At 44.6% G+C, this 15,936-nt stretch overlaps 1 protein-coding gene across 1 annotated transcript in view; it reads left to right on the top strand.

Annotated features, from left to right (window-relative positions):
• The first annotated feature begins 7,410 nt into the window (after positions 1-7,410).
• The window catches only part of SYN2 (synapsin II), a 158,301-nt gene continuing 149,775 nt past the window's right edge, over positions 7,411-15,936 (top strand). Inside the window, exon 1 of the mRNA XM_070360221.1 lies at positions 7,411-7,941. Coding sequence (XP_070216322.1) covers positions 7,556-7,941 — 386 coding nt within the window. The 5' untranslated portion in view covers positions 7,411-7,555. The remainder of the gene's footprint in view (positions 7,942-15,936) is intronic.

Below are 15,936 nucleotides of genomic sequence, written 5' to 3'. Positions count from 1 at the left end.
CACGGATTCAAATACTAGTCTGTTTCCAAACTGGAACATAAGTTTCATTACACTCTTTTTTTTTTTTTTTTAAGAAATAATTGCTATTATGAACATGTACTTACCATGTGCCAGACACTGTAATGGGCACATTTTATACATGATCTCTTAATTTTCTTCAGTAACTCAGCAAAGAATGATTAACCCCACTTTACAGATTAAAAAAACTGAGTCTTACTAAAGAAATTGCAGGAGGCTGCCTGGCTAATAGGTGGCTGAGGAAAAGGATAAACCACTTGGATCTGACACTAACGATCTAATTGATCCACAGTCCAGGAGTGGTGGAGCAGGATGGGAGTCAAGAACTTCCCACTATTTCTGTAAACAGCTCATTTACTGGCCTCTTGTAAATATCTCGTCCTACCACCTGGAAGGCACCTCCTTGAAGAACAACTGTAGCAGAGGTAGAGAGAGGGGGTTGCCTCCTGTGCGGACTTGGTACAGAAGGCTCAGCTCTGTCCCTGGGATGGGGTTAAATGCTAAGTGGAAGGGATGCTCTTTTACTTATCTGTGAAGTGGTGTGCAGATGCTGCTACAAAACAACCTCTGATGAATTCTCTGAGTTTCTCAGGCAGGGAAAAACCCACTCTGTGCTGCTCCTGCATGCATGACAGAAACAGAAATGTTCCTCTATCACCATGGCAACAGCCAATACACCCGCATCCCACAAGAGGCCAGAGCCGCTCTGTGGGGAGCTGTGGTCCAAGCTTGGTGGGAGTAGGAGTGGGGTGTATGGGGGGGAGGGGTGTCTCATCAGCTAGATTCTTCTTGCTTGAGGCCAGCTTGTTCCTGGAGCAGGAATGTTTATACAGGATTCTGAGCCTCCTATATCTGCAGGAATTTGGGCAAAGGGAGATGGCAGGGAAGCTGAGGAGAGTCCAAGAGGCCTATTATTTTTTTCTATGGCTTCCAATAAATGTATTTAATAGGCAAGCTGCTGATGAATGCCACCCTTCTAAAGACGCCTGTTGATACACCCTAATGCAGAATCTCATGGGCCTTGCACACAACCAGATCTGACTTACAGCTTTGTAACTTTTTAGTTCTAAGAGCTCACGTTAGTTGGCGTACCCTCTCTGAAGTCTAATTGCTTCACTGGCAAAAGGGGGATATTTAACACCACTATGAGAGGTTAAATGAGGTGACACATGGACAGTTCCTGGTATCCGGTCAGCATCTAATCAGTCGCAGTGAGTATTATGTCCCCAGTACTGTTAGAGAAATGGAGACTTGGCGAGGGGACCATCTCTGACTCCCTTAAGTCAAGGGCAGACTTGGAATTAGACTTCATGCCACCTGTGTTGCTTCCGGGCGCCCCAGCTTCTCTCTCTTCCCAAAGCCATCTGCCAGTGTTTAGCCTCTGGCCCTGTGTTCCCCAGCTCAGCCTGGTGACGTCAGGTGCTTACTTCCCCCTATGGGGCCCCGCCCAGAAATCTCACAGCACCAGACCTTGGGGATCACCCAGCTTAGTTCCCTCTCCTTCATCTTTTCCAGCCCAGGAAATAGAAGTCTGGAGACAGAAGTGAAGTTCCTTCTTCAAGGTCATCCAGAAAGGCAAAGTCATTAGTTAAAGTGCTTGTTAACCTTTATTTTGGCAGCTATAACTCAGCCTGGGAGTAGCTGCAGAGGTGAATCTTGTGTCTTCTATGAATTCCCTTGGGTGTGTAATGTGGTGATACGTATGTATGAGAAGAGGTCTTATTTTGCATTTTAGTTGTGCTAGTGGCAAGTTCTATGATTCCCCTGGCATCAGAAATATTAGTAGCTAACATTTGCACAGTGCTTTACAGCTGATAAAATACACTCACATACCTGATCTTATTTAGGCCCCCAAATAGTCCTTCAAGGTCGTTGTGATAATTATTGCCATTCTTCTACAGATCAGCAAACTGAGGCTGAGAGTGACTTCTTCAGGACACAGCTACCATGAGGCAGGTTTAGGAGTTGAACTTATATTTGTGAGATTCTTAAATATAGCAAAGTGGCCCAGGCGATGTGCCACCTTCAGAGAATTCAAAGATGCGGACATGGCTGTCTTCTGCGCCAGGGTGGAGGAGAAGGGCATCCACAGGGCTGATGGTCACGATGGCCTACCGGAATACAGATGACAAACCCTCAGTTCAATCAGGTTCTCCAAATGACAGGTCACAAGATAGTACGGGAGGCAATCGTGATGCCTCTTCCAGTAAAGCTTTGTCACCTTCGAAGTTTTCCCATGTTATCTCATGAGAGGCCCAAGGAAGACCTGTTCCTTCCGGTTTACATAAGAGGCCCAGGTTGCTGAGTAGCTTGTTGGAAATTGCAAAGCCAGTGAGTGACAGAGCCAGGACAAGGACCTATTATACTTTCTGAACCCAAAGTCTACCTCGCCTTAGGGCAGCTGGGTCTGAATGGGGTCCCAGATCCTAAGGCATGAGGGAGGGACAAGGATAATACCTATGTTCCAACAAACTTCCATGTTTGGGAGGAACTGAGACAGTGCGCCAAGGTTTGCCTTTAAGCTCAGTTTTTTGAGCTCTGCCTGCAGAACGCTCCTGTAGCCAGCCTGGCTGCCTGTGAGCCTTCTCCACTGCACTGTTGCTCAAGGGGAAGAGAGAAATTCAAGAGGCGGTAAAGCATTTAAATTGGTTCCTGATTTTAGCAGGATTCTTTTCATCTGCAGTCGCCAGATGTTTGCTTGTGTTTACAATTCAGTAGGAAGATAAAGATTACACAGGGAAGGACCTCAAAGAGTCCTAGGCTTCCAGGCTTGGAAGAGACATCCGAGATTCTGACAGTTGGTTTAGTCAATCCCTGAATGATTAAGAAAGATGGGGGAGACACCCCGCCACCTCCTGCCTTCCTCACCAATCGCTCTGGGAGAAATGCCTTCCCCCTGCAGACGAAGAATGGTGCTGGTTGGTTTCAGAGGAAGATAGGTAGAAAAGGGCCTAAGTGCACCAGAATTTTCTATTTTACAGCATTTCCTACTCCTGCTTCTCCTTCAGTTCCAGAGAAAAGGCACTGGTAGCTCAGATGGTCAAGAGACTGCCTACCAATACTGGAAACCTGGGTTCAATTCCTGGGTTAGGCAGATCCCCTGGAGAAGGAAATGGCAACCCACTCCAGTATGCTTGCGTGGAGAATCCCGTGGACAGAGGAGCCTGGTGGGCTCCAATCCACGGGGTTGTGAAAAGTCAGACGTGACTGAGCGACTAACATACAAGACAGATGAAGAGCACTGTGTTCTCCTTGCATCAGGATCCTAGATCCACAGGTTAGGATAAGGGACAACTTTGAATTACAGCTCATGAAAAATCCCAGCCCATTTATAATGCAGCATCTTTGCACGCTGCAAAGACACTTCTTGGCAAGGACTCAGAGGAACACAGAAGATATTGGTTTAAGCAAATACGATTTACAGTTGTGCCAACAAATGAAAATCTTCTGACCTTATTCAACTGATTAATAACCTCCCATGCCCCATCATAAGAAAATAGTCTGTTCTTCTGCAAGAGTAATATCTTATTAAAACCAACCAGAAGATAATTGTGAATGAGTTGGAATGTTTGATAAATATTTTTACTCGTCTTGTGGGCCTCTATTGTTATCAGTGAAGAACTCTCTAGGTAAGCAATTCTCTGGGAACATTTTGGTCTAGCACTCAAGACTGGGAAACTTCTTGTGTGTTGGATATTATATGAGGCTTTGCAGATCATTCTAAGAGAACTAGGAGACAGAATTCCTCACTGGGATTGCCATCTAAAGAAGTAGCTAGATAGGGACTTCCCTGGTGGTCTAGTGGCTAAGACTCTGTGCTCCCCATGCAGGGGGCCTGGGTTCGATCCCTGCTCAGGGAACTAGATCCCACATGCCTCACCTATGAGTTTACATGCCACAGCTAAAGATTCTGCATGCCACAAAGAAGACAGAAGATCCCAAGTGCCACAGACATGGCATAGCCAAATAATAAGTAAATATATTTAAAAATTTAAGAAATAGCTGGAGAGACACTAACAAAATAAATATATGCATAACTACAGCCCCTCAGAGCACCTCTACAGACATTTGAGTACATTCCACATGCCAGGTGCTATTCTAAGGCTTAAGGAGTACAATGTTAATACAGGGAAGGTCTTTGCCACCAAGGAATAGATCTATACATTCTTATGGCTTACCCAGTGCATCATCCCTGACTTTGCTCTTGCCATCTGCTCTGTCTTGATTGCCTCCTCCAGCCTGTCCTGGCTGTCTGAATTCTACCCACTTTATAAGCCCTCCCGTGTGAAATCTCTTCTACCCCAGAGATCTCCTCTTCCTCTGGCTCCTTTGGCACTCACTGCCTGCTCCACTCTCTGGTCACACACAGCTGTTGTTGTTGTTCAGTGGGTAGGTCACATCCAGCTGTTTGCAACCCTGTGGACTGTAGCACATCAGGCTTTCCTGTGCTTCCCCATCCCTTGGAGTTTGTTCAAACGCATGTCCATTGAGGTGGTAATGCCATCCAACCATTTTATCCTCTGTTATCCCCTTCTCCTTCTGCCCTCAGTCTTTCCCAGCATCAGGGTCTTTTCCAGTGAGTTGGCTCTTCGCATCAGGTGGTCAGTTTTGGAGCTTCAGCATCAGTCCTTTGAACGAATATTGAAAGGTCACACACAGGTTTCTCTGCTGTTGTTAGTTACGTGTTCACCTGTTTCAAAGTTGTCTCCTTATGGGCTCAACTTCTATTTTCTTCATCCTTGAATCTCCTCTACCCTCCAGTGCCTAGTATCATGCTTTGTGTGTATCAGTTTCTCAAAGCATGTTTGTTAACCCGTTGATTTTTGAATATTATATATGCACTACAAGCTTAATGGTTAGGGGGAATTACTTAGTTAAATATGAAAAGAAATATAACCCACTCATCCACACACACACACAAAAAGTGATGCAGTGTCTGAAATCCCAGATTAGAGATTCATGCCTTTGAAAAGATTCCCCTCACTTTCTAAAACAGTACTTCTAGGAAGGACAATATATTAATCAAAGTTTATTTACTTAACATATTAGTGACTTACTAGTTTTATTCTCCAACAGACTCAAGAACTAAGTTGGGTACAGCTGGATTGTAAAACAGCAGACTCCTTGCTATGTATCAGGCAGTGTGCTTGATGCTGGGGTCCAAAGATGACCACGACCCAATCCTATCCTTGAGATGCTTATATTCTAGTCATCAGAATATTCTGTTATCATTTCTTCAGGGACTCTGATGAATCCAAGCACAGGCAATGAAACAGTGCAACGTGGGGACTGAGGAAAGGTTTCCTGGAGGAGTCATCAAGGCACATTCCTCTAGGACTTCCCTGTCTGCATGCTTTCTCCACTTCTCTGCTGGTAAACTCTTACAGCTGCCTCGAGACCCATCGCAAATGCCACCTCCCCTGAGAAGCCATCCCTAAGCCTCACAGGCAGAATGAATCCCTTGTTGTATGACAGTGTTTCTCACATCTTATTGTGGTGATTGATCCTCCCTACTCTTTCCTCTAGCCCACATGGACAATGAACTCACAAACAGGGGCCACTTTCTAATCACGTCATTAGGGAGATGGGTGAAAGTCGCTCAGTCGTGTCCGACTCTTTGCGACCCCATGGGCTATACTGTCCATGGAATTCTCCAGGCCAGAATACTGGAGTGGGTAGCCTATCCCTTCTCCAGCAGATCTTCCCGACCCAGGAATCAAACCCAGGTCTTCAACATTGCAGGAGGATTCTTTACCAACTGAGCTATCAGGAAAGCCAGGGAGGAGACGGGAGGACCGCTGTATTACTACAGTTGACCGAAGACCTCTCGGGCATCACTGGGTTTCTGGCTCAGGGCTGGACTGTGCATCTCCAGCTCTCAAGCTGAGTGCCAGCTGGGATGTAGGAAGCAAAGACTGCCTGCCAACATTAGTGCCAAGCTGCTCAGTGATTCCATTCAATCCAGTATATACTTAACTTACTGAGCACTGAGTTCCAATAAGAGTAAGAATCTGGCCACCACTCCTGGAATACTTACTGTGTGCCAGGTGCTTTACATACATGATCTCACTGGCTCTGTGTGACACTTTTGTAAAGCGTGATCTCCTTTTACTAGCTGAGGAAAATAGGCTGGGAGGTCTGATTTTGCCAAAGGTCACACATCACTCGGAGTGGTCTGAATATAATGTGTATATGCTGTGGCCTGCTCCAATTCAATGTGGGGACTAAGTATATCTCCTGAGAGGTGAAAACAAAGGTCTGGGGGTGGAGGGCATACAAAATTTAGGGAATGTGCATGAGAAGGCCTTAATCAGAAAAACTCCACGGAGGTCAAGGCAGATCTGGCCAATAAATGAACTGGAAAAAAGACATCGATCTTTAACAGGAGACTTTCTTGGCAGAACACAGGATGTACCAACACCTGTTAGCAAGGATAGAGAAGGGGTGGGTGAGTCTTAGATGTCTCACTTTGGGGGGCCTCCTCCTGGGGGAGGGGCATCTCCAGCCTCTCACCTTTTCTCTCTCTTATGGAAGAGAAGGAAGAGAGGATACGTGCTCTAGGGTGAGGCATCTCTAAGGCGCAGGTGCTGAAAGTGCATCTCACACACCCTTCTAAGATGGGTGCAGAGAGCCTATCCCCCACCCCCTTACTCCCCAAAGTGGAGGAGATGACCCTTGGCTTCCTCACGAGGTCTTGTCACCTTAGGGTGTGTGGTGGGGGGTGATTTTCTCTCCCAGCATTGAGCAAGGGATAGTTCTTTTTCTTCTCACTATAGGGTGTATGCGTGCGTGCGTGCGTGTGTGTTACTGGGGGTGGATTATTCCTTTCTCCCTCACCTGGGGGTTGGGGAGATGGCACTTTTCCCCTGCTTTGGGAAGGGAGGTGGTTCTTTTCTTTCTCATTCCCGCCTTTGTGTGTGTGTGTGTGTGTGTGTGCATGTGCGTGTCCGCGCGCGAGAGAGGAATGGCTCCTCTCTCACCTCAGGGTGGGGAAGCTGACATTTCTCTTCGCTCCCAATGGGGACAGTTTCCCTAGCCTCCATTTCGGGTGGGACACGGTTCTTTTCTCCCCCAGTCAAAAAAGGGATAGGGGCTCTCGGCTCCCCTTACCCACTTCTTGGGGAGCAGGACTGGCTTCCACGCCCTCCCCACAGAGCCGCGCCCAGGTCGCAGGAGCCCTGGCATTCCCCGGACCTCGAGTCCCCAGACCCCGCAGACCCCAAGTCCCCAGACCCCGCAGACCGGAGGCTCCCAGCCAGCGGCATTGGCGGAGAGTCGGGGGCGGTGCCGGCTCTGCGGAGAGGGGCGGGGCGATCCGTGGCCCCGCCCCCGGCCCCGCCCGCTCCCTGGCGCCGAGCCTCGCGCCGCCCCGCCCGCCTGGCCCAGTCCTCCCCGGCTGCTGCTGGGCTCGCGCGTCGCGGACTGAGCTTGGGCCACCTCAGCCGCCTCAGCCGCCTCAGACCCTCGCCGCCGCCTGCGTCTCGCCCTCTGCGCCGCCCGGCCCCGCCGCCCCGCGCGCCCCCAGCCTCTCAGCCAGATGATGAACTTCCTGCGGCGCCGGCTGTCGGACAGCAGCTTCATCGCCAACCTGCCCAATGGCTACATGACCGACCTGCAGCGGCCGGAGCCCCAGCAGCCGCCGCCGCCGCCCCCCGGCCCGGGCGCGGCCTCGGCCTCGTCGGCGCCCCCGGCCGCCTCACCCGGCCCCGAGAGGAGGCCGCCGCCCGCCCAGGCGCCCGCGCCGCAGCCCGCGCCGCAGCCGACCCCGGCGCCGTCGGTGGGCAGCAGCTTCTTCAGCTCGCTGTCCCAGGCGGTGAAGCAGACCGCAGCCTCGGCGGGCCTGGTGGACGCGCCTGCGCCCGCGCCCGCCGCCGCCAGGAAGGCCAAGGTGCTGCTGGTGGTCGACGAGCCGCACACCGACTGGTAGGTGTCCGGCCGCCGCCGCCGCCGCCGCCGCCGCCAGGGGCTCCGGGCTGGGGGCGCGGGGGCCGCGCGGAAGCTGCTCCGGGGCCCAGGGAGGTGTCACAGCGACGAAAACCAGGGTCTGGGGGCCCGCGGTGAGGACAGGTCCTGCGAGCGCGCGTGCGGAGGGGGCGGGGGAGGCAGTGATCGGCTTCGAAAGGTGAAGTCTGAGGTAAAACAGCCCCTCAGTTGACTCAATCCCTCATAATATGCTGGAGCTACTTTATCCAATAGGGAAGAGTCGTAAGAAGTAGTTTTTTTTTTTTTCTTCTTCTTCTTCTTTCTGAGGGGTCGCGGAGGGGACAGACTTTTCTGCCTCTATACATCAAAAGCTGAGGTGAAAAGGGTCCCGAGGCCCCGGAGGGACATTTAAGGCCAATAAAATGGGTTCTGCTTCATGAAGCCGGGGGGTGGGGGGCGAGTAAGGGATTAAAATAGGTATTTTGAGGGGCGGGGTGGTGAGGTGGAGAGGGCAAAGGTAATTTTTCACCTGGTCGGTTGAAGGCTGATGTCAGTATTGACATCAGGGTTGATCAGATCACAGATGTGGGAGCCCAGGTGTACACGGACCTGTACAGCATGGGGAAATCGTTTAAGAATAGTACGATTCTTGTATTTTGTGCAGCCCCAGGTGTGTGAGTGTGTGTGTGTGGGGGGGGGGAGGGGGGGGAGTCGGGATATGTGGCTTAATAAAATCTTTTTTGGAAGGGGGTATTAGTGTTTTGGGGTGGAAGTGATGGTGGCTTTTTCCAGTCTAAAGGATGATGACCGAGGTAAAATATTCTGGATCATTAAAGGATCACAAATAAAAAGAGATCTGCCTTAATGCAGTAGATGGGGAACTTAAACATTTTTTTCTTCTTTTCTTCTTTTCTATTTTTTAAAAGGGATATTCCAACTTGGAATGGTGAAGGTTGGGGCACTATGTGACCTCTAGTTGATAAAAGCATGAATGAGGTCTGTTTAAGACAAATTCGTTAAAAGAGGTTCTAATTTATGGAGGAGGAAATTGACCCAGGGGCGCATGGTTGGGGTGGGAGGTGATAGTGGAATTGACTGGTGAAGGGCTTGAAGAAATGAAGAGGTGAGGGAAAGGGGTTGCTTTTTCTTCTGGACCATGGAGAGGGTTTCGTTTTGTTTTTGTGGTTTTTTTTTTTTTGGCTTGTTTGTTGGTGGTTTTTCCTTTCCTCACTAGAGTTGGGGTTGGAGACTAGCCCTAAGTCTTTCCTCCCAAGAGGCAGGCACAGAGGGACCACTGAGTTATTTATCTCCATTTCCTCTTCTGACTTCTCTGGTTTTCTCTATCATTTTCTTACTGGGAGACCTACAAGGAGAGAGTGCTGGCGTGGGGGTGATGAAAGTGAGATGTAGATGTGGAGAAGCCCTCTTGCTGGCTGGTAAACATGACCATTCTAAATAGTCACTTGAGTGACTTGTGCAGTTGGCTTTTTCTTAGGACGGCAGAGTAGAAAATCTAAAGGGACCTTTGTAAGGAAATGACAAAGACACAAGGAAGAGTGTAATGGGGAAGGTAAGAGAGTGTACAATGGTGCCATTGGCAGTACCCTATGAGAATTACTCTAACTCAGTTCAAAATCAACAAGTGCTTATTAAGTGGGAAGGAAAGGTAGCTAAGCTTTTTGAGCATTGTTATGTGACAAACCTTGTACTAGGTGTTCGAATAGATCTCTTGTCAAATTTTTACCACCAAACTGAGGCTTAGAGAAAGTAAGTAATGTGTTCACATTCAAATGGTAGGACTAGAATTTGAGCTTAGGCCTATTTGACTCCATTATTGCCACTCCATTATATTACCTCCTATTATTATTATTTTATTATTAGTAATATTAATAATTAGCTCCCTCTAGAGGCTAGGCAGTGTACCTTACAGGGAACTCAGACTCTAATTTGAGAGACAAAATGGAAACATAAAACAGTTAAGAAAAAGGAATCTAGAATAATTAGTTGAGACTAATGTTTCAGGCATTCAATAGATGTAATGATTAGTGAGAGTTAAAGTCATTGGAGAAAGCTTCACAAAGGCTGAGTCCTGAAGAAAGGCCAGGAAAAGGAGGGGAGAAACGAGAATGAAATCAGTGCTTCATTTTTTATGCAAGAATCTGATCCTCCTGTACACGCTCCTGCTCTCCTACCCTGTTGAAGGCATTTGTTTTGGATCTAATTACCAGTTAGGTACCCACAGGTAGGAAGATACTCATTTGTATGGGTATGTGTTTATAACTGCTTCAGTGGCTTGAGATTTGAAACTCTCCTTGGGTAGTGTTATTCTCTAGGAAGACAACTTACCTGGCATGAACCACAAAATTTACCTTGCCTTGGAGACTAGACTTCTGATGAAAGTAGTAGAGGCCATTTTCCTATGGCCTGACTCCCAACTGTTTTCTCTGAAGTAATAATGTTGATTTATTAAAACTCATAAACCCAGTTTGAGTCTAGTGCTTGACAACAGTTCTGTGCTTCTGTGTTTCTGTGCTTAACAGCAGTTCTCAGACTTGCAGAGTCTGTCTTCTTCTAAGGTGTCTATGTTTGTTAAAAACATCTCAGTTAAATATTGCTGAGTCGTTTTATTGAAAAGTTTCTATGAGTTAAGAAGCAGATGCCTGTTTATGACAAGCTCAGTGACTTTAAAAGGTATTTTTTGTTCTAAAGGTTGATTTTAGTAAATTTGTCTCACAGTTTAAGCTACCTACATAGTATTCTGTGAGCAAGTGTCATACATGCCTGATATTATTTTCTTGGTGCTTGAATAGGAAGTCAAAGTATAGCCTCCCAGTAAAATTTAAGAATTTTGGTCCCATTTGAATTATGGAGTTTTAACAAGTATTTCAATAATTGGAAATCTAAAGGGGGGCTTAAAATAGGCAGCCTTGATAGAAGCGGATTCTTTTGAATTTCTGTAGCATAATTGTGGGCAATGGAATTTGGGGATCTTATCACTAACCAGGTTGATGGGAAAATTGGAGGGTGTTTCTCTCTCTCTTTTTTGCTTCAAATGTGTTTTCATTGGGTGCCTGAGGCCTTGAGATTAATTGCACATTAAAGAATCATTGAAAAATGTTTCTGTTCCACTAAAAAGTGATATCAAGCTCATTATATACCTTTTAGTTAATTATTACTGTAATTATAATAATTTATTTTAAGAAATTACTATTATATGATAATAGCTGTATTAATATATAATAATATATATGTATATTGTGTGTATACACACACACACACACATGCCTGAAAATGCATGTTTTCTTTCACAGTTTGTACCTGAATTTGAAGTCCAGTTAAGACTGCATTTTAATGACCTTTGTGCTTAAACAAGGAACAAGCATCTAATTGTATATATTACTTTTTCTGTGTATTATATTCTCACTGGTTATGAGGTAAGTTTTCTCTCAGATTCTTCCCTGCCTCTGTTCCTGTGAAACTAATTCCAGTGACCAAGTGCTTTTTCAACATCAAATGTCTCAGTGTTTGAATTTGAAAATCAGGATGGTATAGGTGTTCTAGGGACTATCTAGAGTATCTAGAGACTACAGATTGGTAAATCCACAGATGTTTATTGAACACCTCTGTATAGGGTATATATGCTAAGAAAAATGAGACATAGTACCTCTCTTCTAAGATCTTTCTGTCTGGGTAAATAGACAAGATAAATACATTTTAAAAAGTTTCCAGAAACTTCCCCTCCTATTAGAACTATGGTTCTTGGATCAATAGAAGTGGCATCAACAGGAGCTTTTCTTTTTATTTTTAAATTTATTAAGGGATCATTTTACTACCTTGATGGACATGGGTTTAGGTAGACTCTGGGAGCTGGTGATGGACAGGGAGGCCTGGCGTGCTGCGATTCATGGGGTCACAAAGAGTTGGACACGACTGAGCGACTGAACTGAACTGAACTTACTACCTCTACTTTTGTCTTTGTTGTTGTTTTTAATTTTTTTAATTATGAAAGTATGGTAACGCATTTACAGGAGACTTGGAAAATACAGAAGGTTACATATAGTTCCACTATGTATTACAATTATTTTTTTAAGTAGATAAATGTAAGATTTTAGTTGAAGTTTCAGTATCAAACACTCAAAAATTAATAGAATGAATATACAGAGAAACAGAAGGATATAGTAGACCTTAAAAGCACTATGAACCAATTCAACATAATTAGATGTATACAATTTTTACACAACAACAGAATTTGTAGGAACTACAATTTCTATGTAAATTCCCATAGACTGTAAACTGGGAGACACTGGAACATATCCAGGGACACAAAACAAGGTGCAAAAGTTTCACGGTCTAAACGTATTAAAATCATATGGAGTCTGTTTTCTTATCACTATGGAATTATGTTAGAAATCAATATCAAAAGATATTTGAAAATAATCCACATATTTTCAAGCACAATGCACAACTTAGCCATCACATGTCTCAATAAAAGACTGAAAAAAACAGAGGGTTATTGCAGGGAAGAAAGCAGTTAAGTGAGAAATTAGTATCAAAATGAGAAATTAGTATTAAAGATACTTTAAACAAAATCCCATGTATTTGGAAATTAAATGTCTACTTTTAAATGATGGGTGTATCTAAGAAGCCATAACAAGGAAAATTAGAAACTATTTGTAATAGAATAAAAATGAAAAGAGAATTTATCACAATTTGTTGCATGCAACTGAAGCTGCTCAAAGCAATTGAATACAATATGGAGTCTTGAATAGGGTATGAAAACAAATAATGGACACTAGCATAAAATTTTGTGAAATTTGAGCAAAATGTGTACTTGAGTTAATAATACTGTATCACTTTTTAATTTCCTGGATTTTTTTCTTTTTTTTACAGCATAGTATTTCTTTATATCCTCAGAATTGGGTTGGAAGTTTCAAGCCTCATTCGAATTTTTTTTTAATCACTGCTGCTGCTGCTAAGTCGCTTCAGTCGTGTCCGACTCTGTGCGACCCCATAGACAGAAGCCCACCAGGCTCCCCCGTCCCTGGGATTCTCTAGGCAAGAACACTGGAGTGGGCTGCCATTTCCTTCTCCAATGCGTGAAAGGGAAAAGTAAAAGTGAAGTCACTCAGTCATGCCCGACTCTTAGCGACCTCATGGACTGCAGCCTACCAGGCTCTGCCGTCCATGGGATTTTCCAGGCAAGAGTACTGGAGTGGGGTGCCATTGCCTTCTCCTTTCAATCACTAAGATAATAAATTTTCTTTACTTTTATCAGTAATACTAAATGCCAAAATACATAGAACCATATCAAAGTTTTTTATGTGAATATAAATTAGAAATCTAGCATTCTATTCATACTAAGTAAAACAAGTGGAATCAAAATGTCATAAATTGTTTTAGCTAGGCAATAATTCATAAATTTTCTAAAATATATATATTATACATTATATAGGCTTCCCTGATGGCTCAGATGGTAAAGAACCCACCTAGCAATGCAGGAGACGTAGAGACATGGATTTGATCCCTGGGTCAGGAAGATCCCCTGGAGAAGGAAATGGCAACCCACTCCAGTATTCTTGTCTGGAGAATCCCATGGACAGAGAAGCCTCAGGCTACAGTCTCTGGAGTCGCAGAGTCGCACACAACTGAGTGACTAAGACACACACACACACACACACATGCCTTATATATACATATACACATATACACATACTACCTCTACTTTTAATATACTTTGGGCATTAGGACTTGCTTATTCTTTAATACACAGCAATATTAATTAAAAGGCACAAATAGACAATGGTTCGGCAATGAACTTGTCTAAAGACTGATGGGCACAGAACCCTTCTTAAGCAGGAGCTTTTTGAACCACAGATTATCAGGTCCCACTTGACGCCTACAGAATCGTAATTTGCATTTGAATAAGACCTCCAGGTGATTCACAAGCACATTAAATTTAGGATGCACTGAATTAAAGGTTATGTGATTAGTGCTAAAGGTGTGGTAAAGCACCAACTCTGATCCTTTTTTGAGCCACTGCTATATGTCATGTGTGGTGCCACGTTCTTTACAAATATCATTTAATCTCTACTACAACGGTGTATTGTGGATGTTTGAAAGAGGGAGAGATGGATGTGGGCTAGAATGGAAATAGTGAGATTTGAACTGAGCTTCAAAGGATTTAAATCAAAAGAGACAAGTTTGCTCAGTCCAGACAGTGGATGGCATAAGCAAAGTGCACTGGTAGAAAAGAGGGAGACCACCATGAGACCAGCTTGATGTGTTATCTGGGAAACACGTGTTTCCATTCTTCTCTGGTCTGTCTTTGGGCATTTCATTAAGAATAGGGGAATTCAAAGTACAGTAGCCTGGACCAGTGCTTGGGTGTAATTCAAGAGAAATATTTGAATTGAAACTTGGGGTGGGAAGCTCAAGTGAGGTCTGAGGCTTCTCTCTGCCAGATGTTTTATCGATATGTCCTGTTTCTAATACAAACATACCGATTCCATAGAATTTCATTGTTCATAGCAACAGTAGCCTATAGCTTAGAATCCTAAGTTTTTAGAGCTGTTATATCATCCAGATTATTTTATAAATGAGGGAAATGTGGATCTGAAGAGGCAAAGTGGCTTGTTCAGGTTTACTGAGAACTAGGATCTAGAACTTCTAAGGCTTTCTTCTAAGCCCAGAGAAATGGAATGGTTTGCCCAAGGTCAAATAAGAGGTTAGTGAGAGAATGGAGACCAGAATTCTCATCTTCTCACTCTTTAATTACTCTATCAGTAGATTCCTTAAATTTAACCCTTTTACTCTGAAAATTCTGTTGTGTTTACTTCTTTTAAGGAGTTATTGTGGAGTTGTGAATGCTTCAAAAAGAACCACTTGAGCATAATATTGCACTGTATCTCCACCAATAATTTCATTCTTATTTGTGTTATTGTTATTTCAGCAAAGATCATTGTAAAATGATTGAAGGAGACTCTTAGAGCCTACTCATCAAAATCCAACAGTATAATAAAGTTAGTAGGACTGTAGTATTAGGATGACCTTGCTCCCAGGGATGCATTTTTACCTTAGTGTCCCTGTCTGCCTAAGATTGTTTACTGTCTTTCTGTACCCAAGTTCGGAATGGAGGCCAAAATAGCAAGTTTCCCAGAATCTCATACCTTCCCCTCAAATTTACAAAAGAGTTAACTGGAATATGTTCAGTTCACTTGAGTGTTTAAACACAAGCCAGGTGCTGGGAATATAAGTTTAAGTTGGGCGTAGGCCTTGTCCACTGAGATCTTCCAGTCCAGAAGGGGAGAGGACAGACATTTAAGTAGGATTTTAGTATAGCATGGTAATTAGTATGGATAAGATGCTGTAGGAACACAGAAGAATAATGTTGTGGTTAGAGGTGTTTGTACCACTACCCGTTAAAAATGTGCCACTGTTGAGCCTGATGGAGAAGGAAATGGCACCCAACTCCAGTATTTTTGCCTGGGAAATCCCATGGACAGAGGAGCCTGGCAGGCTATAGTCCTTGGAGTCACTAAGAGTCAGACACGACTGAGTGACTAAGCAGCACTGAGGCTCTGCTCTAGAACCCGGAAACCACAACTACTGAAGTCCTAGGGCCTGTGCTCAGCAGCAAGAGAAGCCCCCACAGTGAGAATCCTGTGCACCGCTACTAGAGAGTAGCCCCCCACTCGGTGCAACTAGAGAAAAACCCAAGCACCAGCAAAGACCCAGCACAGCCAGTAAAGACATAAATAAAAACTTATTTTAAAACGTGCCACTGTGTATTCTTAGTTAAACCACTTTGCATCTTTGGAGTTTGATTCTCTAAACCCTGTCAAATGAGAGCATGGACACAGACATTCTCTAAGATCCTTTACAGTGCTACGTTAGTTCCATGTTATCATTTTTGTGTGTTTTTCTTTCAAAGACTTTGGCTCTATGATTTGCTCTATGTGGTAATGCTTGCAAACTTTTGAAAGAGGAGGCATAGGT

This window comes from Bos mutus, chromosome 22, assembly GCF_027580195.1.
Source record: "Bos mutus isolate GX-2022 chromosome 22, NWIPB_WYAK_1.1, whole genome shotgun sequence".
In the NCBI taxonomy this organism is placed as follows: Eukaryota; Metazoa; Chordata; class Mammalia; order Artiodactyla; family Bovidae; genus Bos; species Bos mutus.
Note: the sequence above shows the minus strand (reverse complement) of the source record. Positions and strands in the feature narration are given on the sequence as shown.